The 24,337-nt window shown below is 43.0% G+C and overlaps 1 protein-coding gene across 1 annotated transcript in view; it reads right to left on the bottom strand.

Annotated features, from left to right (window-relative positions):
* Positions 1-603: 603 nt before the first annotated feature.
* LOC143988770 (apolipoprotein L6-like) overlaps positions 604-24,337 on the bottom strand; it is a 74,208-nt gene continuing 50,474 nt past the window's right edge. Inside the window, exons 10-13 of the mRNA XM_077488604.1 lie at positions 21,346-21,372; positions 19,936-19,977; positions 14,631-14,684; positions 604-2,764 (exon numbers count right to left, since the gene is read on the bottom strand). Of these exons, the coding sequence (XP_077344730.1) occupies positions 1,976-2,764; positions 14,631-14,684; positions 19,936-19,977; positions 21,346-21,372 (912 nt within the window). The 3' untranslated portion in view covers positions 604-1,975. The remainder of the gene's footprint in view (positions 2,765-14,630; positions 14,685-19,935; positions 19,978-21,345; positions 21,373-24,337) is intronic.

Genomic DNA, 24,337 nt, shown 5'->3' with positions numbered 1-24,337 from the left:
TGAAATCTCTTTTGGGTAGATTGGCTAACAATGTGCCAAAAACAAACTGCAAAAGAGTCATAAAAAATTAAAAAAGGGACATGTTTATTTATTGATTGTTGGTCTGTGGAATTCTTTGAACCAATAGGTATTAATATCTAACTATTATTCCAAAATTTTCAATACAATATAAATTTTTACAAGATTTCTGTGTATGGATTCAAGAGAAATAAATCTTCAAGACAAGTGATGCTTTTGTATCACCACCCTCTCCCTTTAGAATGTTAGCTCTACGAGCAGGGCCCTCTTGTACCTTTTGTATTGTACTGTAATTGTGTTATCCCCCCTATACATTGTAAAGCGCTGCGTAAACTGTTGGCGCTATATAAATCGTGTATAATAATGTATATATATATATATATATATATATATATATATATATATATATATATATATATATTTAGAATGTAAGCTCTACAAGCAGGGCCCTCTTGTACCTTTTGTATTGTACTGTAATTGTGTTGTCCCCCCTATACATTGTAAAGCGCTGTGTAAACTGTTGGCGCTATATAAATCGTGTATAATAATAATAATACTAGAAAGCTTCAATAACAATAATAATAATGACACTCATTTTGAGATTTTAATGATTACGAAAAGTGTAAAATTAAAGGAAATTTATGGTCACAGCATACACTTTTATTTTATAACATCAGAATATTAATACCAACACAAACAATAGTTATTTTTGACAATCCAATAGAAGCTTAGTTGAAAAAACTCCTTTCATTTTGCGAGTTCTGCCTGTCTGCTGCCCTCTTTCCACAACTTCCTGGATTCCCAGCATGCTTTGCAGCCTCTTCTCTTTACATTCAATCTCTAAGGACTACATGTCCTATGGTACCTTGCTGCCTGCAAGCAGTGATTCCTGTACTGACTCTGCCTCCTGAAACTCCTCTTCTCAGCACCTCTGTAGTTCAGAAGGCAGGCTCTGTGAAATGTGTGACACACCTTTGCCCTGCCCATGTATACCCTACCTTTTAATGAAACGCCCTTCAAATGCAGCTCACCAGCACCCATCAAATGCAACCTCACCTGTGCCCATCAATGCAGCCTACCAGCGGCAATCAATGCAACCTACCAGTGCCCATCAATGCAACCTACCAGTGGCCATCAATGCAACCTACCAGTGGCCATCAATGCAGCCTACCAGTGCCAATCAATGAATGTTTGCTTGCTTCCATGCATTCGGGAGTTGGGACACAGACACAGTCCTCTGCTGCCGCCTGCGCCTCTGACACTATGTGCGAATGGAGCAGTGGCTGCATGCTGATGCTGAGACTTAGTAGCTTGCTGCAGAGAGAAGAGAGTAGGAACAATGGTGGCTGGGCGCCCTAGGCAACAGTGCTCCCTAGGCGACTGCCTAGTTTGTCTAGTGGTAGCACTGGCCCTGGACACATCAGTGCCTACTTACAGGGCATAGTGACTACCTGTCACAGAATTCAAGGCAGTAAATATGTAGGGATCTTTACAAAGTAAGTTTGCAAACTTCAAGATCATTCAGATGAACAGCAGTAGGCTCAAAATAATTAAAATACAATACATGATTTTACACTTTGACCATAGATATGCTTTAAGTAAACATTCAAACAAATAGAAGCCAATCAAATTTTGTAAGCAACATTATGGTTTGCAAGCCACTGGTTAGGAATGGCTGATAAATATACATATATAATATACATACTGGGGGTTATTTACAAAAGGCAAATCCACTTTGCATTGAAAGTGCAGTCGCTCTAAATGTAAGCGGTAGATCTGAAATTAGTGGAAGCTCTGCTGATTTTATCATCCAATCATGTGCAAGCTAAAATGCTGTTTTTTATTTTCCTTGCATGTCCCCCTCAGATCTACAGTGACTTTACTTCCATGTGCACTTGGAGTGCAAAGTGGATTTTCCTTTAGTAAATAACCCCCACTGTATATATAGGTATGCATTCTACTCATCACTAACTTCTGAGATAAGTCCCATAATTTCGGCAAGCAGGTTTTTATTATTTTCTCGCATGTCATGTCTTGTTCCCAGCAAGCTAAAAGCAATCTCCCTTATTTGTTCTGCTGTCTCGGTTTTGGCACCTTCTTGTAGCTCTGCTGTTCCTTTTATAACATAAGCAGCATCAATGAACACAAACAATGCTGCAAATACTCCAGAAATGGCTCGAATTGTTCGAGCTCCCTGTGTTGCTAACTTAGCCCCATGAGCTGCAGCTGCTGATATCTTCCCCAGATGAACCAATCTGCCTGCTTCCACCACAGCAAACACTCCTCTACCCCCCATTCTGGCTATATCAGTGGCTTGTTCTGCTAAGGGTACAGTCTTGATCACTTCAATTGTGTCACTGATATTTGTAGAAATTTTTTGTACCGCATTTATCATGTTGTCAATTTCGTTTACCTTCTCAATTACTGTCTCACATTTCTTTTTGGTGTTAATAGAATCAGCCACAGAAGCAGATACTCCAGTCACTCCTCCAGCTGTTGCAGCAACAATTCCAAGAGTGCTAGCAAACAGAGATGCGCCAAGTGTCAGCGGAGCCAGAGCTACCCCTATCAGAGTGGTGATACCACCGGCAATCCCAACCGCACTTCCTACAACATTGGCGATGACTGCATTCCTATGGAACTTGTCCACATCATCAGCAATACTGTACAGTTCTATAACGCAGTCTGAAGTAGCCTCCTCCAAAAGGGATGATTGTTTTTCATACTCTTCATGATACTTCTTCAACTGTTCCAAAAAAAACAAAGAATAAAAAAAAAAAATATTTAGTACATACAATGTTTGTTGCATAAGCATGGCTGGATTTCTGTATAGCCATCACAGACACTGACCTAGGGGGACAGGGCTTCCCAGTACAGCACACAGCTGCTTATACATCATATTGATTTTTGTAAGCATTGTATTTATGGATATAATAAAAAGATTCAGGCTGGGTTCACATATGAGCTGCATGCGGTTCACAGCAGAGGTCGGGTGAGTCCTGGTTCACCATTTCAGGCCGAACTTTTGGCTGAATTCAGACCTGAAATTATCAAAAGACGTACAGCGTTCTTGTGCAAATCGCACTGCAGCCGCTCCGGATATATATGAACCGGCTTCATAGAGAGCAGGTCAAAATTTGCTGCTATTAATTAATTAATTAATGGTGTGAATCCAGCCTTAGTCATTTTTCCTGACAGAGCGACCCAGCTAGTTCCTGTTATCATGCTTCCTCTATGGTGTATTACTGTCGGTAGAATTTTGTACCTACAGTTCGCACACTGGATGTGTACACCTAGAATTGAACTGCTAGCAAAGTATGGTTGAAAGCTGCCGGTGAAGATTGGGAAAATCAACTTTTTCATCTATTCCTTCCCCAGACCGCTTACTGTATATTGTTTGGATTTAGCTTCTGGTTGTGTTAAAGTGGAATTAAACCATTCAACTATATCTACCTTGCAAAGCACCCTCCTCTAAAGCTAATAAGCCTTAAAGGTAGGAGGAAGTGGGCACAAGAGGTATAAAATGGTCCAAAGCATAAATACAGGGAATGTTGCAGGCATATGAATATACTGTATATACATGGTACGAAAAAAATTGTAAGAGCAACACTACGCATTCTCAGAAACAAAAGAATACATACAAAAGTATTCAACACATTACGTCACTTCTGACGTTGTATTTTGTCATACGAAGATTTGCGCATTGTGAGTAATCTGTTTATTTTCAACATAAGACTAACATGGCACAAAAAACGGACATTCGGTCATCCGAAAATCTAAGCTTGTGTACGAGGCTTTAGTCCATAGGTTCAATATTGAGTTGGCCCACCCTTTGCAGCTATAAAAATTTCAACTCCTCTGAGAAGACTATCCACAAGATTTGGGAATATTTGACCATTTTTCCAGAAGCGCAATTTTGAGGTCAGGCACTGATGTTGGACAAGCAGGCCTGGCTCGCAGTCTCTGCTCTAATTTATCCCAAAAGTGTTCTAGCGGGTTGAGGTCAGGCCAGTCATGTTCCTCCACCCCAAACTCGCTCATCATTTGGTTGAGGGGGGATTATGGTGTAGGGTTGTTATTCAGGGGTTGGACTTGGCCCCTTCGTTCCAGGGGAATTCTTAAGGTGTTAGCATACCAAGACATTTTGAACAATTTCATGCCCCCAACTTTATGGGAACAGTTTGGGTATGGCCCCTTCCTGTTTCAATATGACTGCGCACCGGTGCACAAAACAAGATCCATAAAGACATGGATGAGCGAGTTGGGTGGAGGAACTTGACTGGCCTGCACAGAGTCCTGACCTCAACCCAACAGAGCACCTTTGGGATGAATTAGAGCGGAGACTACGAGCCAGGCCTACTCATCCACATCAGTGCCTGACCTCACAAATATGCTTCTTTAAAAATGGTTAAACATTCCCATAGACACACTCCTAAACCTTGTGAACACCTCCCCAGAAGAGTTGAATCTGTTATAGTTACAAATGGTATTGAACCCTACAGACTAAGACTGGGATGCCATTAACCACTTCAACCCCAGAAAATTTTACTCCCTTCCTGGCCAGAGCACTTTTTACAATTGGGAACTGCGTCACTTTAACTGGTAATTGCGTGGTCATGCAATGCTATACCCAAACAAAATTAGCATCCTTTTTTTTTCCACAAATAGTGCTTTCTTTTGGTGGTATTTGATCACCTCTGCGGTTTTTATTTTTGTTCACTATAAACAAAAAGAGAGTGCCAATTTAGAAAATTGCGACATTGCGGCGGACAGACACTTTTGAAAAATTTTTGGGACCATTGACACTTATACAGCGATCAGTGCTATAAAAAAGCACTGATTACTGTGTAAATATTACTGGTAGGGAATAGGAGGCGATCAAGGGGTTAAATGTGTTCCCTAGTTGTTAGTGTTTCTTACTGTATAGGGATGTGACTGACTGGAGGAGGAGACATATCGCTGTTCCTACTTACTAGAAACAAATGATCTTTCACCTCTCCCTTGACAGAACATGGATTTGTGTTTACACACACAAATCCCTGCTCTGGCTCTCATGCACGCGATTGCGGGTGGACAGCAGCGGTCGCAATTAGTGGATGGCAGGTGCAGTGTCAGGCTCCTGCCGGCTCTTCCTAAAGCTCTGTATCTGAAATAAGATATAGGCCTCTTTCACACGAAAACAATCCGTTCAGGTCTGCCTGTCAGTTTTTTAGGCGGACCTGAACGGACCTAAACAGTGTGCAGAGACGGACCTATCATCTTCCTGCTCAGCGGGGATCGACCCCCCCCGCTGAGCAGAGCGGGCTCAGTACACGAAAGGAGCCCTTTCAGTTAAAAAGCTGTAGGAAGTGTCAGTGGACCATAAGTGGGTTGATTTATGTACTTTTGTACCACTGAGAACTACAAGTCCTGTCTAGAACTTAGTCTAGGTTCACATCTATGCAGCTGCACTTGATGTGTTTTTCAGGCATGTTTTTCAGTGCATTTTGCCAGCTTTTATTATGCGTTTTGGTATGCATTTTTCATGCATTTCACGTTTTACACTTTTTTTTTTCTTTAAACGCACAGTTTTTTTTTCTTTAAACGCACAGTAAAACACTACGGGCGGTGCAGTGGTGTAGTGGTTAGCACTCTCACCTAGCAGTAAAAAGGGTTGCTGGTTCAAATCCCAACCCATGACACTACCTGCCTGGAGTTTGTATGTTCTCCCTGTGCCTGCGTGGGTTTCCTCTGGGTACTCCGGTTTCCTCCCACACTCCAAAAGACATGCAGGTAGGTTAATTGGCTTCTGTCCAAAATTGGCCCTAGTATATGAATGGGGACTTTGGATTGTGGGCTCCTTGAGGGTAGGGACTGATGTGAGTGTGCAATGTACAGGGATAGGGACAACTGTAGACACTCACTCAGGTTGAACTGGATGGACTGGTGTCTTTATTCAACCTAACTAACTTTGTAACTATGTAACTGTATATAGCTGGTTGCTAAGGAGGGGCCAGGAAGCCAGCCACCATGTCCATAGCAACAGGTGAGTCATTGTCCCCACTGAAAGCTGAGCAAGGGTTAACAAGGGCGCTCCCACCGCCGTCTCCTCCTGCTGCTGTCTTCTTCCTTGCCACCAGTTACCCGCTAAAAAATTTTTAAAAAGCTGCTCTTGTTCTGTTGTTGTCTTCATCTGTTTTAATGTCGCCTGCTCTCTGCCGACTCTTATATACCCATGTGACAAGGGGTGGGCTCTCCGGTGATGTCATCGGATGGCCACCCCACTGCTATATAAGAGTCGGCAGAGAGCAGGCGACAACAAAACAGATGAAGACATCAACAAGAGCGTTTTTTTTTTTTAAATTTAGCGAGTAACCAGCGCTGAGGAAGAAGACAGCAGCAGGAAGAGACGGCTCAAAGATAAGATGTCAGAAAGAGATGGCGGGAAGAGACAGCTTGAGAAGGAGACCGCGGGAAGGAGAAGACGGCTAGAGAAGAGAGAGCTATTCCTAAAGGAATTGTCACAAACTGGCTCTTGTGTTTTTATTACAGTTCACTGTTTTTTTGGTGAATGGGTAGGGGTACAATGTACCCGATACCCATTCACATGGGGAGGGGTCGGGGTCTGGGGGCACCCTTGTTAAAGGAGGCTTCCAGATTCTGATAAGGCCCTCAGATCCTGACAACCACCAGCTAGGGTTGTCGGGAAGAGGCCCTTGTCCTCATCAACATGCACCGCCCCCATGTTGAGGGCATGCGGCCTGGTATGGTTCAGGCGTTCGCTCGTCCCCTCCCTTTCCTGACTTGCTGGACGGCATGCTTGGATAAAGGTTTGGTATGGATTTTGGGGGGGCCCCTCGCCATTTAAAAAAATAATAATTTTGGCAGGGGGGTGTCCCCTCCGAAGCCATACTAGACCCAAAGGGCCTGGTATGGACCTGGGGGGAACACCACGCCGTTTTTTCCACAATGTTTTTACCAGCAAAGACAGCTGATGGCTCATCAGTTTTTAAGGACGCAGCCGCTTTCCGGCCACCTGCTTAACAACCAGCTACATAAAGTGGAAAAGTAAGAACCGCAAAGCACATCAAAATTCACATCACAAACACAACACTTGTGTTTCTGGTGCGGTTCCATTGAAATCTATTAGCTGAAAATCACAGGAACCCCTTCCAAAAACGCACTGGCCGCAAAATGCATAGATGTGAAGTCGTACCGTAGGAAACCATGTTAAATGGACTGTAGTGCATTTCTGCAAATTGCAAAACGCACAAAAAAAAACGCATAGGTGTGAACCTAGGGTTAGACATTGTCCAAAAATCCTTAAAGTCAGCCATGAGGTCTTCACCTGAGAAACATAAGGGAAAAAAAGTATTTGATCCCCTGCCAATTTTGTACGTTTGCCAACTAAAAAAGAAATGATCAGTCTATAATTTCAATGGTAGGTTTATATTAACAGTGAGAGACCGAATAACAGCAAAAATATCCAGAAAAATGTATTTAAAAAAGTCATAAATTGATTGTTTTTTTAATGAGTGAAATAAGTATTTGACCCCTTCGCAAAACATAACTTAGTACTTGGTGGCAAAACTCTTGTTGGCAATCACAGAGGTCAGACGTTTCTTGTAGTTGGCTACCAGGTTTGCACACATCTCAGGAGGGATTCTGTCCCACTCCTCTTTGCATATCCTCTCCAACTCATTAAGGTTTCGAGGCTGACATTTGGTAACTTGAACCTTCAGCTTCCCCCACATATTTTCTTTGGGATTAAGGTCTGGAGACTGGCTAGGCCACTCCATGACCTTAATGTTCTTCTTCTTGAGCCACTCCTTTGTTGTCCTGGCCGTGTATTTTGGGTCATTGTCATGCTGGAATACCCATCCACGACCCCTTTTCAATGCCCTGGCTGAGGGAAGGAGGTTCTCCCCCAAGATTTGAGGGTACATGGCCCAATCCATCATCCCTTTGATGCAGTGAAGTTGTCCTGCCCCCTTAGCAGAAGACACCCCCAAAGTATGTTTCCACCTCCATGTTTGACGGTGGGGGTGGTGTTCTTGGGGTCATAGGTAGCATTCCTCGTCCTCTAAACATGGCGAGTTGAGTTGATGCCAAAGAGCTTGATTTTGGTCTCATCTAACCACAACACTTTCATCCAGTTCTCCTCTGAATCATTCAGATGTTGATTAACAAACTTGATATGGGCCTCTACATGTGCTTTTTTTGAGCAGGGGGACCTTGTGGGCGTAGTGTGTTACCAATTGTTTTCTTGGTGACCATGGTCCCGGCTGCCTTGAGATCATTGACAAGATAGCTCTGGGCTCATTCCTCACCGTTCTCATGATCATTGAAACGTCATGAGGTGGATTCTTGCATGGAGCCCCAGACAGAGGGAGATTGACAGTAATTTTGCATTTCTTCCATTTGTGAATAAACTTACCAACTGTTGTCACCCTCTCACCAAGCTGCTGGGCAATGGTCTTGTAGCCCATTTTGAGCCTTGTGTAGGTCTACAATCTTGTCCCTGACATCCTTGAACATCTCTTTGGTCTTGGCCATGGTGGAGAGATTGGAATTGGATTAATTGCTTCTGTGGACAGGTGTCTTTTATACAGGTAACAAGCTGAGATTAGGAGCCCTCCCTTTAAGAGAGTGCTCCTAATCCCAGCTTGTTACCGGTATAGAAAACACCTGGGAACCAGAAATCTTGCTGATTGATAGGGATCAAATACTTATTTCACTCATTACAATTTTGTGGATTTTTTTTTTGTTGTTATTCTGTCTCTAAGGCTGGGTTCACACCGCTGCGGGGGGAGAACCGGATGTGATTCGCACAGCAAATCACATCCGATCTCCGTAGCGCTGCGAGTTCAGCCATACAGATAGTATGGCTGAACTCGCAGCGGTCCCGCAGCAAACTCGCACGGGACCCTTTTTTGGGTCCGCAACGGAATCGGATCGCATGGGGGTTCACACCATGCGATCCGATTCCTGTGCGAGTCGGCAGATCGCACTGCGATATGCCGACGGATCTGGGGGTGTCATTAACATAACATTGACACCCCCAGCCGTCCGCATAGGGCAGTGTGAACTGCCGGCGGGAGGTATGCGATGCGGGAAAACGCCGCGGATTTGCGGCGTTCCCGCATCGCAGCAATGTGAACCTAGCCTCACTGTTAAAGCGTAACTCCACTTTTTTGATGAGGAAAAAAAAAACATTTTATGTACGGTACATTACAAGCATTATAACAAACTTTGTTGCAGATTCCTACGTTTTGTTATTCTGAAGAAATCCCTGTATGCTCCTCTCTGCCTCTGTCTTGAGTGAATCTAATGGGAGTGGTTTCATAATTATCAATCAGCTGTGGCACCTGAGAAGCACTAATGAGGAAATCTGCTGGGCCTGCATCCATTTAGACGTGTTACGACTGGCAGTATCTCCTCAAATAAGCCATTTTTGTTGCACAGGATGCCTGAAATCTGACTTGTATCTTAGTGCAGACTTCTGGGAAAATTGGTGAGCCAATCACACAAGCAGAAAATGATGTTTATGGGGGGGTGGTCAGTAAACACTCTGTGTACAGAACAACTCCAGGTAGCCATATTTCATTGCATTTACAGAAAATTACAGTGGCTGCAGATTGAAAAGGAAAGGTCATTTTTAATAACATTTAATTACATTATGACTTGTGTCGCAATTGTATAATTCTATATAATTTTTTTCTTTATTTGCCCATTTTTTTCACCATGAAAGCGGAGTTACCCTTTAAAATACATTTTACCACTTGCTGCCTGCCCACCATCAAATGACGGCGGGGAGGTGTGGCTCTCGTTCTGGGTGGACATAATATGACAGCGTCCAGGGGCATGCAACGCAGTGATGGCGGCCGCACCGTGTTGCTAGGACACGGCACAAATCCGATCTCTTTAACCATGTGATCGTCTGTGTCCAATCACAGCTGGTCACATGTAAACACAGAGATGCCAATAATCGGTGCTCCTCTCAGTGTGAGGAGAGGCGAGCCGATCAGTGGCATCTCCTCACAGAGGACATCTAGGCATGTAATCAGGACACTGATAATCAGTGTAAATACACATATAAATATATATATAATTACTAAAACTGTAGAGTGCAAAATCTGGTGCCGCTCTGCATAGAAACCAATCAGTTTCCAGGTTCCTTTGTCAAGCTTAAATGAACAAGCTAAAGTTAAGGCCCGTACACACGGAGACATCGGCTGGTTAAAAAAAAAAACTGGTCGATATTCGGCCTGTGTATATGTCACCCTGTCTGACAGAAGTTGACCATTTGGCCAGCTTCTGTCAGACAAGCATGCTGGAAAACCAACAGCCGACCGACTCCCAATCAGCACTCTCACCCAATGGCTGGGAGTGCCGATCGAAGGCTTCAGCTGTCCCCTTATCAGAACACAACAGCTCAGCAGGGGAGAACACTGTACTGACTTTGCATAGTTAGTACATCCACTCTGACCAGAGCTGACTGTTTTTTTTTACATCCAACTCACAGGGTTGAACAAGAAAAAAACTCATAGTGTGTGCCAGGCTATAGAACCTGATTGGCTACCATGCATATCTGCACCAGGTTTTGCATTCTCTAGTTTTAGTAAATCCTAATTTCCCTGTGAGCCTAAATGGAAGCAGAAAGAACCTTATCTTTTTTGTGTGAGTACCATCAATCCACCAGTAATGGAGATGAGGAGAGGAAGTTGTGTTTGATTTGCAGCCTTTTGATAACTATGGTTGCCTTCTTAAATATAGTGGAGAAAAAACACGGGGGGTTATTTACTAAAGGCAAATGCACTTTGCACTGCAAGTGCACTTGGAAGTGCAGTCGCTGTAGATCTGAGGGGGACATCCAAGGAAAATAAAAAACAGCATTTTAGCTTGCACCCGTTTGGATGATAAAATCAGCACAGCTTCCCCTCAGATCTACAGCAACTGCACTTTCAAGTGTATTTGCAATGCACTTGTAGTGCAGAGTGGATTTGCCTTTAGTAAATCAACCCCATAGACATTAATGGACAGGATGTGCAGAATTAATTACAGAATCACCAGGTGAAAATAAGGGGGAACAAAATCAATTTAAAAAAATAATGCAGCCACTACATCAAAGGACCGGTGAGCCACAATACATTAATTTTTGGGGGTTAGATAGACCTAGGGAAATCTGCATGTCAAAATCCAAAAATAAAAGCTTCTACATGTTTTGTTAGGACAAATGTGCTGTCCCCATCCCAGAACACCCTATACTTGAAAACAAGCTTAAAGGGGTTCTGCACCTTAAAAAAAAAAATATTAAAAGCCAGCAGTTACAAATATTGCAGCTGCTGACTTTTAATAAATTGACACTTACCTGTCCCAGGGTCCAGCGATGTCGGCGGCAGATGACGAGGGATCGCTCGTCTCTCTGCTGCCCCCCGCCGCCATCCTCTGTCAGGGAATCGGGAAGTGAAGTATTGCAGCTTCACTGCCCAGTTCCCTACTGCACATGCACGAGTCGCGCTTCACGTCTCTGCTGGTCCCTGCTGTGTCCTGGGAACTGTGTGTTTCCCAGAACACAACGGGGGGGGGGGGGGGGCATCTGCGGAGGTTTGCGGCGGTCTTTTCCTAGAAGTGGGTGCAGATACCTGGATTATCCAGGTAACAGCACCCCCCTCCCCCCTGAAAGGTACCGATTGTGGCACCGGAGGGGGGGAGGGATCAGATGAGCAGAACTTCCACTTTAGGGTGGAGAACCGCTTTAAGGTTTACTTTCTCAATCAACACTGAATATTTTAAATCCTTGCGCTGTTAGCATTAGTCAATAGACAGGATGACATCATATTTACTTGCTTAGCACTTTTTTTCACATTGTTTTGCCCATGCTGTCCGTTTTCATCCAATCTCTCCATAGAAACCGGTGGCTTTCAAAATGCCCCTCCCTGCTCAGTGATCAGAGAGGGACCTGTCATCCTCGGGCTCAGCGGAGATCAACGGAGAGATCTTCCGCTGAGCTGGCAGACAGAGGCAGGGCCCGTGGAAGCGGATCTGCCTCATGGGAATGAGGCCTTGCTCAAGATGGCCATAGCCAGAAATGCTATGGGGTGTTTTTTAACATGATTTTTCAGCAAAATAAAGCATGGAGACATGGATGTATGGGTGAGTTTGCTTTGAGTATTAGAAATGAATGAAATACTGTTTTTGATTTGTGGTGCTCAGATGCAGTGTAGTTCCACTTCAACTTACTACTGATCCACTGACACCTTTTCTCTCCTGTAGCCTGTGTTAGAATAAGCTATGTTGGCATCCCAGGGGAGCGCTGCCTTCACTCTCCTGGTCAGCTGACAGTTATTGGGACAGTTATTTGTTTCTGGTTCCAAGCACTGTCACAGGCCATATGTCACATACTCCTTTCCCCCTATTAACTGGTTCCCAACCGGCGCATACCGATGTACGTCGGCAAAATGGCATGGCTGGGCAAATGGGCGTTCCTGTACGTCCCTTTAAATTTGCCGTTGTGCCATTGCGTGCGCTTTGCAGGCAGCGCACGTGTGCCGGCCGGGACCACCGGGACTCAGGTCGTGGATCGTCCCACAGAGAGGAAGAACGGGGAGATGCTAATGTAAACAATCATCTCTCCATTCTGTCTAGTGACAGTGTCGCTTATCTCTGCTCCGTGTGATCGGGAGCAGAGATCAGTGACGTGTCACATGTAGCCATGCCCCCTTCAGTTAGAAACACGCCCCAGGACACACTTAACCCTTACCCTGCCCCCTAGCGGTTAACCCCTTCACTGCCAGTGTCATTTACACAGGAATCGGTGCATTTGTATAGCACTGATTGCTGTATAATTGACAATGGTCCCAAAAATGTGTCAAAAATGTCCGATGTGTCTTCCATAATGTTGCAGTCACGATAAAAATCGCCGATCACTGCCATTTAAAGTAAAAACAATTAATTATTAATAAAAATGCCATAGAACTATCCCCTATTTTGTAAACGATATAACTTTTGCGCAAACCAATCAATAAATGTTTTGCGATTTTTTTTAAATCAAAAATATGTAGAAGAATACGTATCGGCCTAAACTGAGGAAAAAATGTTTTTTTATATATTTTTGGGGGATATTTATTATAGCAAAATGTAAAAAATAATGCGTTTTTTTTTTCAAAATTGTCGCTCTTTTTTTGTTTATAGAGCAAAAAATAAAACCCAGAGGGGTGATCAAATACCACCAAAAGAAAGCTCTATTTATTATACAAGCACGCAATGGTAAGTTAAAACAACGCAGTTCCAAATCGCAAAAAGTGCTCTGGTCAGGAAGGGGGTAAAATCTTCTGGGGCTGAAGCGATTAAATAACAATACATACTGTTTTTTTTCCAAAGTTAAAGCAGTTTTAAACTCAAAAGCAAACATTTATTATGCTGGAGCTTACCAACTCTTAGATGCAATGGCTGCATTAATTAAATTTTTTTACACTTTCTTTCTTTTATTTTCATCTGGTTTTTCAAAAGGACAAGCTCTCTTCCAGATGTTTCAGTTTACAGGACTGAGACAAATTTAACACTGGCAGGGGTGCTTACAATCATCAGATTTAATTAATTCATGTAAAACTTTTATCCCAAACGGAAATAAAGCTGTAACTGCTTAAAAGGTGTTAGCTGGAGTTTGGCTTCAGTTTGTTAGTGTATCTAAATCTACTAGTGCATCTAACACCCCCCCCCCCCCCCCCTAGACTGACTATGCTGCTGTCAAAAGGTGTCTCTGTTGCTTCTTCATCCAGGGGGCAGTGTGATGCTGGCCAGATCACCAGGTGAAAACAGAGGGGAAAAAGTCTAAAATAAAGAAAACAAATGCAGCCACCACATCTGATGATTGGTAAGTTGGAATATACTACATTTTTGGTTTCAGCTAATTTCATATTTAGGAACATGTTACATATGCATTTAGTGAGGAGACGTAACATGTTCCTTAGCACCCTCATGCCAACCCCAGAGGCCCATCTCCTGTGAAAGTGGTTCCTCTTCCCTGCAGCCGCTGTTACATTTAAAATCTGCATGGCTGTGCAAAGCTCCATCGAAATACCTGCTAAATATGATGATCATCAAAAGTTATGGACAAAATATTCCTGTCTGTACAAAGACTTAGGCTGCTTTCACACTGGGACGGGAGCGGCGTTGGCGGTAAAGCGCGCTATTTTTAGCGGCGCTTTACCGTCGTTTTAGCGGCGGTCTGCGGGCGCTAGCGGGGTGGTTTTAACCCCCGCTAGCGGCCGAAGAAGGGTTAAACCCGCCCGCAAAGCGCCGCTGCAGCGGCGCTTTGCCGGCGGTATTGCCGCGGTGTCCCATTGATTTCAATGGGTAGGAGCGGTATAGGAGCGGTGAATACACCGCTCCTTCACCGCTCCAAAGATGCGGCTAGCAGGACTTTTTTCACCGTCCTGCCAGCGCATCGCTCCAGTGTGAAAGCCCTCCGGCTTTCACACTGGAGAGAAAGGGGCCGTTTTTTTTCAGGCGCTACACAGGCGCTATTTTTAGCGCTGTAACGCCTGAATACCGCCCCAGTGTGAAAGCAGCCTTATAGCTTATATATATGAACTGTAGCGTTTCCTTTTACAGGGTATTCATTAGATTACCATTTTTAGCAACTGTTCCATATCTTCCTGTAAGCCATCTATTTGCATGTCTTCCTGTAAGAACAAAGCAAGTTAAAAAGCTAAAGTAAATATGAAATATTAAAATATATTACTTCATATTTAGCTAAAAATATGCATTTTATATTTAATGTTTTTACACTGAACATTAAAATACATTATAAACAACTTTAAAAAATATTGAGAAGCTTTCTTGAACCCCCTTTAATTGTAGTCTGGGAGAACTGAAAACAGAATTGCTAGCTGTAGCTTTGTGGCTTTAACAAGTTTTTATTATACACATGAGATTTTCTGCAGATTTTTGTCTTCAGATTTACCAAAACCATGTATTGCAAGTGCCTGTCTGATTGCATACACATTGAAACTCCTAAGGTTTGACCTCATATTATATGGTTTTGGTAAATCTGAAGGAAAAAATCAGCAGAAAATCTGATAGTGTGTATGGGGCTTTAAGCTGCATTCACACCTGAGCGTTTTCAGCTCGTAAAACACCCAACAGGCAAAATCCCATTCATTTCATTGGCACATGTTCACATTTAAGCGTTTTGTCACCTGAAGAAAAATGCCTGAAGCTCAAAAAAGTACATGAGCTTCTTTTTGGGCAGATTACATTGGTGACCTTTTCACCTGTGCAAAATCATGGCAAAACGCAGCAGTAAAAACACACAACTTTCTGCCTAAAAACGAAACACTCAGGTGTGAATGCAGCCTTAGAGACTGATCTCTGCAGATGCTTTCTAAATATTTAGTAAATGCCTTTTAAATGAGTATAAATACAATTTTTACCAAACCCTGATGGGTTTTACTTCCTCTTTGTTTCCCTGCAAAGGTAAAGCATAATGGACTACTATGCATCACTTACCTGACACAGGAGCCAGTGATGTCACCGCTGTCCCCGTAGCACAAAGCGTCCATCTTCCTTCCGGAGCTGTGAGTGGCTGGAGCAGCGATGATGTCACTCCGGCGCATGCGCGCGGGAGCCGTAAGCGACGGCATGTTTGCCTTCACTTGTGCCGCGCCCAGTGCGCCTACGCCGTTGTTTACAGCGGGCATGCGCCGTAGACAGCAGTGCCCTATTTTTGTAAAATATCTCCTTAACCACGTAGGTTAAGGAGATAATTCTTGGACCTACAGGTAACCACTACAACCACTTTAAGTCTCCATTCACACCTGATCACGGGTGGAATCGCAATTCCAAATCGCTGCAAAACGCTGGACGCATTTGCAATGCTATTACTTCTAATGGCACCCCAATTGCATCGCGATTTTGCCACGATTGTGGCATGGCAAATTGCAACACTCGCCCAAAAGAAGCTCATGATCCTTCTTGAGTGACAAACGTGTGCGTTGCAATTGCAGCGAGATTGACCACACAACAATTGCGGCAAGATCGCAGCGCGATTGGGGTGCCATTAACCTCCCTGGCATTATGATTATTTCAGATTTTAGGTTCTGAAAGCGGTACAATTATTTTGCATGAAATTTTGGTGTTTTATATTGTAGTCCTGTAATTCTTAGGAATAACTCACTTAAATCTGTTCAAATTATAAAGTTTGAAAAATGAAATCATAAATTATAATATAATAAATAACTACAAATAATTATACCAAATAATAATATAATAATAATAACAATTATTCAATAATGTAATCAAATCAAAAACACTGAAATTTGCTCAGTTGCAGAATTGTCACTGTCATTACTTTTCAGTATTTGATGACGGATCTCCCCACAAATCACTATCCCTCAATTCTGCGAGTGATTCTAATTTATCATCACTGTTTTCTAGCTGGTCTAAAATAATTTTTGATGTAAAGGGACAGTTTTGGTTGCTATGGACAATCTCCAGTTTCCAGGCATAAAGAACAGTTTTTATAAGATAAAACTGCATGCAGGACACTGGACAGACCACTAGGGGCAAAGGGGATGTGAAATAATTCCATACAGCAATGTAATCTGTAAGATTACATCATACTGTATGTATACTGTGTGTTTCACTTTTTGAATTTGGCGCCGATCTCCGTCCCCGTCCCCGTGCATCGCAACGTTCGCAGGAAACAGAGATCGGCTCCATGATGAATCGAGCGGAGGACGAGCCGCTCGTACAGCGGGGGGACATCGCTGGATCCAGTGGAGAAGGTAAGTAAACCTCCTCCTGCATACAGCGATGCGGTCCCGAGTCTGGCTCGGGGTTACCGCTTTTGGTATAAAACTTCCACCCCGAGCCAGACTCAGGAATACCACCAGGTGGGTTAAAGAAGAAGTAGACTCTTCCTATTTTTACAGTTTTTTTGGTTCCCTGCAAAGTAAAGGCATAATGGGCTAGTATGCATCGCATACTAGCCCATTATGTGGTACTTACCTGCAACGAAGCCCACGCTGTCCCCATTGCAGGCCGCAAGGATCCAGTGCTGTCATCAGCCGGGCTAGTTCTTCACTAGCATCCAGGTTTCTGGTGTTGGTATCTTAACTGGGCAGCCAGCTGTGCGGTTTTTGGCTTCACACCAGGTAGCCTACTGCGCAAACGCGAGTCACGCTGCGCTTTGTGAATGGTCATGCAGTCTTCTGGGATCTGTGATATGTCCTAGAAAACTTCGGGTGAGGGAGAGGGAAGGATAAGTGTACCTGTACCTGTCAAGATAGGATACCCCCCTGCTCCCCCTCTCCAAAATGACATGCCAAGTTAGGCGGGGGGGGGTGTCTTAAATCAGAACTTCCCCTTGTGGGTGGATCTCCAATTTAAGTACAGCACGGGACACTGGCTTTTTTAAATCCATACAAATGGGTTATATACAGCTACCTTAAAGCAGAACTTTAGTCTCTCAATCAACATTGACTATTTTTAAACCTTATGCTACTAGCATTTGTAAATACCTTTATAAATTCGGTTGGATAGGTTGGTATATCATATTTACTTATTTTCAACTTTTTTTTTAATTTCTTCAGTTACTTTCTGGTTTCCAGGCCTAGGCAAATGATGCCATGCATCCCAGAAGTCTTCAGAAGGGGTAGAGGGTCTTTCTCAGCTAAGCACACCCTCCTGCCTGCTTGCCTGGGCTATAGGCAGATGGATTCAAGGAAATAAATGCTACATGAATCATTTGCCTCTACTCAAGATGGCCATGTCCAGAAATGCCAGGGGGTGTTTTCTTAAAAAAAGTAAGCATGGTGACATGAAAGGATGGGAGAGTTTGCTTTGAATATTAAAAATGAATTAAATAGCGTTTTTGGTCTGCGGTGCACAGATTCAGTGTAGTTCTACTTTAAGTGCAACATAGAACACAGTCTTTTTTAAATCCTTACAACATGGCTATTACTGCTACCATGTAAAAAATGCCATATAAAAAAAAAAAACTACTGGGAAATCCCACATATAACCTTACCCCCACTCCCAGCAACCCTCAATTCTGTAGTAATCAAAACGGTGGTATTAAAAACAGAGGTGTCAGGGCTGGGCTCAGCCCTTCCTTCTCAGAGCTGACCGATCAGCTGTCGGCTAATTTCCAGCTCCTATCTCTGCACAGTTACTCAGCTGTTGATGATATTCTGCTTGTCAGTCCTGTGTACTTAGGCCTCTTTCACACAGACTGTCCGTTCAGGTCCACCTGTCAGTTTTTTAGGCGGACCTGAACAGATATTCCATAGACCTCTCCATAGACATGTCCGCTGACATCCGACCCGCTCTGATCCGAAAAAGTGTGATGGAGGAAAAATCTACTTTTCTATCCGTCTGCGGATCGGATGATGGATCGGGTGACGGTTCGTCTTCATCCGATCCCCCTGAGGGGAGAGCGGTGCTCTGACAAGTTCATCCCTGCACGGTGTGCAGAGACGGACCTGTCATCTTCCTACTCAGCGGGGATCGACAGAGCTATCCCCCTCTGAGCAGAGCAGGCTCTGTACACAGACACGTCCGTGTGAAGGAACCCTTAAGCTGTTCAGCCCAGAGGATCTCTGCCTTCGCCTGCAATCACGTTCAAGACTTGCTTTGCTGACATCCCTTCTGGCTCCGGATCCTGCTTGCTGTTCCACTACATTGATCCCTGACTTCTGGCTTGGCTGACTATCCGTTCCAGTTACTGAACTTTGGCTATGTTTTGACTACGTTTGTTCTTTTTACTTTTATTATTAAACAAGTGTGATTTAACTGTACTTCTGTCTCAGCCTGATTTCATGGTTTCTGCCAAGAGGGGAGACAAGTGTTGAAGGGACAACTGAATCACCCTCAATTCGATAATATTGGGAAAGTGGATATTCTTTGAAAACTGTCATCCCCCACTTCAAGAGAGCCTTCTTGGATGAATGTTTCCACCCTGTACTCTCCAATCAGTTTTAGGAATAAGGAAGATGTAACCCTTTCCTGGCTTCACCAAAATGAACATACCAATTCAGAGGTCTTCAGAGACTGGGCTCTGTACCATGCTGACCATAGCTCTGAACCTATAGACCATTTTGCGACTGATTCCATACTTTTCCATAGGGAGCACCCACAGCAGGATCCGGAATTGGAAACGATCAAACGTGGTCCCCCAAGGCTCTGTAGTGGAGTCAACCAATTTAAAGACTGTATAAAAAGCAGCAGTGCCTAGAGTGCAGCTCAGTTAAAAACCTCCTTATAAGAAGGTAAGCTTCTCACAGTAGATTGTAGAGGTCCATCACCTTTGGACTCTAGCACAAAACTGAGGATAGTTGGGGCGTGGGCAGCATTTTATGAGGGATGTCCCAGTGTTTTTTCCAATAAGCCAGTTTTCATTTAAAAGGTAAGGTTAAAAAAAGTTCTTGTCTGTACACAGTCTTATGCCTCATACACACAGTCGGACATTCTGACCACAAAATCCGTCGGATTCTTTTAGACGGATTTTGGCCGAAACTTGTCTTGCATACACACGGTCGCATAAAGTTGTCGGAAAATCCGATCATTCGGAACGAGGTGACGTACAAAGCGTACGATGGGACTACGTAGAGGCCAGTAGCCAATAGCTATCGTCTCCAAATTTGTTCTGAGCATGCATAGCACTTTGTGCGTCGGAATTCTCTACACACGATCGGAAAAAGTCAGATCGGATTTTGTTGTCGGAACATTTTAGATCCAGCTCTCAAACTTTTTCCATCAGAAATTCTGACAGAAAAAGTCTGATAGGGCCCACATACGATTAGATTTTCAGACAACATAATCTGATCTGACTTTTTCTGTTGGAATTTCCGACTGTGTGTATGGGGCATTAGCGTTGTTAACATGCATTGTAACATATGTTGTATGATTTTTACAATCAATCATTTAGATTACCGTATCCATCAACTGTTCCATATCTTCCTGTACATCATCCGTCTGTAAGAATAAAACAGATGAAAAGCTTTTTTTTAAGTTTTGGACAAAGTGGAGAGGGATTAGACCCCCTGTCAGCTTTTAATGAGGTCTGTGCCATCATTAGGGAGATTCAACTTCTTGATTAGTCATGTTTATCATTATCATTGAAAATGAAAGTAAAAGAAAATCCCAAATTCTGGGTTGTCCCCAAAAAAGTAATAGAGGAAAATTTTTCCGATGGGGGCACTAGTTCTGGTGACCTGGGGGTCCCCAAGAAACTCCCTTAGTTTGCAGGGATTAGTTTGTAGACGCAATGACTTGCGTAAACCAATCAATATACGTTAATTGGGATTTTTTTTTACCAAAAATCTGCAGCAGAATACAAATTGGCCTAAACTGATGAAGAAATTAGATTTTTTACATATTTTTATTGGATTATGTTTTATAGCAGAAAGTAAAAAAAATATTTTTTTTTCAAAATTGTTGCTCTTTATTTGTTTATAGCGCCAAAAATAAAAACTGCAGAGGTGATCAAATACCACCAAGGAAAGCTCTATTTGTGGGAAAAAAAGGAGATCAATTTTGATTGGTTACAACATTGTACGACCGCTCAATTGTCAGTTAAAATAACAGTGCCGTATCGAAAAAATGGCCTTATCACTAAGGGGGTAAATCCTTCTAGGGCTGAAGTGGTTAATGTGTAAAAAAAATCCCCCCCCCCCCCCCCCCCCCACCGACAGAGCCTTCCCTTTAGTTAGCAGGGATTTCGGCTCACTTTCCATTTGGCTGTGGACAGGAAGTGAAGAGAAATCTCCACAATGGAACACAGATGGCAGAAAAAAATCTGTCAAGGGTAAAAAGGTTTTGCCTAAAGTTCTACTTTAAGGTTTTAAAAAAAAATCCTCTCTGTACAGAGCCTTATGCCCCATACACACAGTCAGACATTCCGATTGCAAAATCCGTTGGATTTTTTCTGACAGATTTTGGCCCAAACTTGTCCTGCATACACACGGCCACACAAAGTTGTCGGAAAATCTGATCGTTCAGAGTGCGGTGACATAGAACACATATGACGGGACTATAAGGAGGGCAGTAGCCAATAGCTTTCGTCTCTTAATTTATTCTGAGCATGTGTGGCACTTTGTCCGTCGGAATTGACACACGATCGGAATTTAAACGATCGGATTTTGTTGTCGGAAAATTTTAGATCCTGCTCTCAAACTCTGTGTGTCGGAAATTCAGACGGAAAAAGTCAGATGGAGCCCACACACGATCGGATTCTCCGACAACAAGATCCGATCGCACATTTTCTGTCGGAAAGTCAGACCGTGTGTACAGGGTATAAGTATTTGTTAATATGCGCTGTAATGTTTTTTATATAGTTTTTACCATAATCAGCAACTGTCCCATATCTGCCTGTAAGTACAAAACAGATGAAAAGCTAAAGTAAAAATGCAACAGTCACATCCAATACCACATATTTAGCTGACTAAAAAATAAGCATTTTCATTTTATTTTTTTATCCCTAAACAAAGAAAGAAAATATAGTCAATGTTGTACATTCTGTTTGAAAAATAGGATTTTTATTATTACAGCTTAACTGTAAAATCCTTTTCTTGGAGTACATCATGGGACACAGAGCCTTAAGTAATGACTTAATGGGTTATAGGGCACCTTCGGGTGTTGACACTGGTAAACGCAATCAAAGGAAGACCAGGCGCACATCAGTTTTTGTAGCAAAGCAATATACTTGTATCCCAAAAGAGGGGCGGGACCTCTGTGTCCCATGATGTACTCCAAGAAAGGGATTTTACAGGTAAGCTATAATAAAAATCCTACTTTCTTTATAGTACATCATGGGACACAGAGCCTTAAGTAATTACTGGGATGTCCCATAGCAATGCCACAAGGGGGGTGGGAGAAAACAACCCGCAGGGTACACCCAGACTTGAGGATCTATACTGCTGCTTGCAGCATACTGTACATCCTTACATCCACCTGATAACATTTTGTGAATGTATGCACTGAAGACCAAGTTGCGCCCTTACAGATCTGAGCCATGGAGGCCTAATGACGCACTGCCCAAGAAGCGCTAACCGACCTGGTAGAATGCGCCTTAACTTTAAACGGGGGGAATCTTACCCCTTAAATCATAAGTTTGAATTATCACTTGCCGAATCCACTTAGCGACAGTGGATTTCGACGCTGCCTGTCATTTCTTATGACCCTCCGGCAAAATAAATAAGACATCAGTCTTACGAATCTGAGCCATTTTCTTTAACCACTTAAGCCCCGGACCAATTTGTAGCCAAAGGACCAGGCCCCTTTTTGCGATTCGGCACTGCGTCGCGTTAACTGACAATTGCACGGTAGTACGAAGTGGCTCCCAAACAAAATTGGCGTCCTTTTTTCCCACAAATAGAGCTTTCTTTTGGTGGTATTTGATCACTTCTGCGGTTTTTATTTTTTTGCGCTATAAAAAAAATAGAGCAGCAATTTAAAAAAAAAATCTATATTTTTTACTTTTTGCTATAATAAATATCCCCCAAAAATATATAAAAAAAACTTTTTTTTTTCCTCAGTTTAGGCTGATACATATTCTTCTACATATTTTTGGTAAAAAAAATCGCAAATAGCGATTATTGATTGGTTTGCGCAATTAGCGATTATTAATTGGTTTGTACAAAAGTTATAGCGTTTACAAAGTAGGGGATAGTTTTATAGCATTTTTAATTTTTTTTTTACTAGTAATGGCAGTGATCCGCGATTTTTATCATGACTGAGACATTATGGCGGACACATCAGACATTCTTCACACATTTTTGGGACCATTGTCATTTATACAGCAATCAGTGCTATTTAAATGCACTGATTCCTGTGTAAATAACGCTGGCAGTGAAAGAGTTAACCACTAGGGGGCAGTGTTGGGGTTATGTGTGACGTTATGTGTTTTTTTTTTATTGTAGGGGGCACGGCCTGGCATGTGACGTCACTGGTCGTCTTTCCCTATAAAAGGGAATTACTTTTGGCAAAAAGCCTGGACGAGGGCGTAACACCACTCTGTCCTCATGAAAAATCAAATATAGCTCTTTACAAGAAAGAGCAGCCAATTCTGAAACCCTCCTTGCTGAGGATATACCAACCAAAAATATCAACTTCCTCGTCAGGAGGACTAGGGGAATCTGTTGTATTGATTCAAATGGCTGTTTTTGTAACACAGACAAAACTAAGTTTAAGTCCCAAGGGTTCAAGGGAGGTTTGATGGGCGGATTAAGCAGTGTCACCCCTTGTATAAAGCCCCAGACTAGAGAATGAGTAGCAAGTGATCTTTGAAAAAAGACTGATAAAGCTGAGACTTGGCCTTTAATAGTACTTAAGGCCAATTTAATTTCTACCCCTAACTGAAGAAAGGCAAGAATTCTGCCTATGATATATGTCTCCGAGGGTGTCAACCCTTGGATTCACACCAGGAAACATAAGCCTTCCAGACGCTATAATATATAGTTCTGGAAGCTGGCTTCCTAGCATTAATCAGGGTAGACATAACTTACCCGGAAAGCCCACGTTTCTTTAGAATGTGGGTTTCAATAGCCAAGCCATTAAATTTAGAGACCTTAAGGAAGGATGGAATATTGGTCCCTGAGAGAGCAGATCTAGCCATTGTGGGAGGGACCATGGGACCTCCAATGCCATCTTTACGATTTCTGCATACATTGTCCTTTTAGGCCATGCTGGTGCCACCAGAATTATCGGCATTCTTTCCAGCTCGATCCTGCAAAGAAGTCGCAACTTTATAGGGGGGAATGCATAGATCAGTGAGAACTGATCCCATGGGGTCACTAACGCATCCGTTCCACAAGTGAATGAATACCTTGTTCTGGCCACAAAGTTGACCAACTTCGTGTTGAACCTGGATGCTAGAAAATCCATGTCCAGAGTCTCCCATCTTTGACACACAGCCTGAAATATGTCGGGGTGAAGAAACCATTCCCCTGGGAATAACTACTGGCAACTTAAGTAGTCCGCCTGCCAATTCCCTACTCCTGGAATGAAGATTGCAGAAAGGCATGGAACATTCCTTTCTGTCCAAGTTAGAATATGGTTCACCTCTTTCCGCTGAGACTTTTGGTACCCCCTTGGTGTTTGATATAGGCCACAGCTGTGGCATTGTCGGATTGAATCCTGACAGGACAATCCCGTAACCTGAAAGTCCAAGCCTTTAGAGCCAGACGCACTGCCCGAATCTGTAGGATATTGATGGGCAAGATTCTTTTGGTTCTTGACCACTGTCCCTGGACAGTTGTCTTTTCTATTACTGATCCCCAGCCTGAGAGGCTGGCATCCGTCATTACCACTTACCTGATTACTGGTCTGAAGGATT

This window comes from Lithobates pipiens, unplaced genomic scaffold (assembly GCF_037356315.1).
Source record: "Lithobates pipiens isolate NorthernLeopardFrog02 unplaced genomic scaffold, aLitPip1_a1.2 Scaffold_18, whole genome shotgun sequence".
NCBI lineage: Eukaryota > Metazoa > Chordata > Amphibia > Anura > Ranidae > Lithobates > Lithobates pipiens.
Note: the sequence above shows the minus strand (reverse complement) of the source record. Positions and strands in the feature narration are given on the sequence as shown.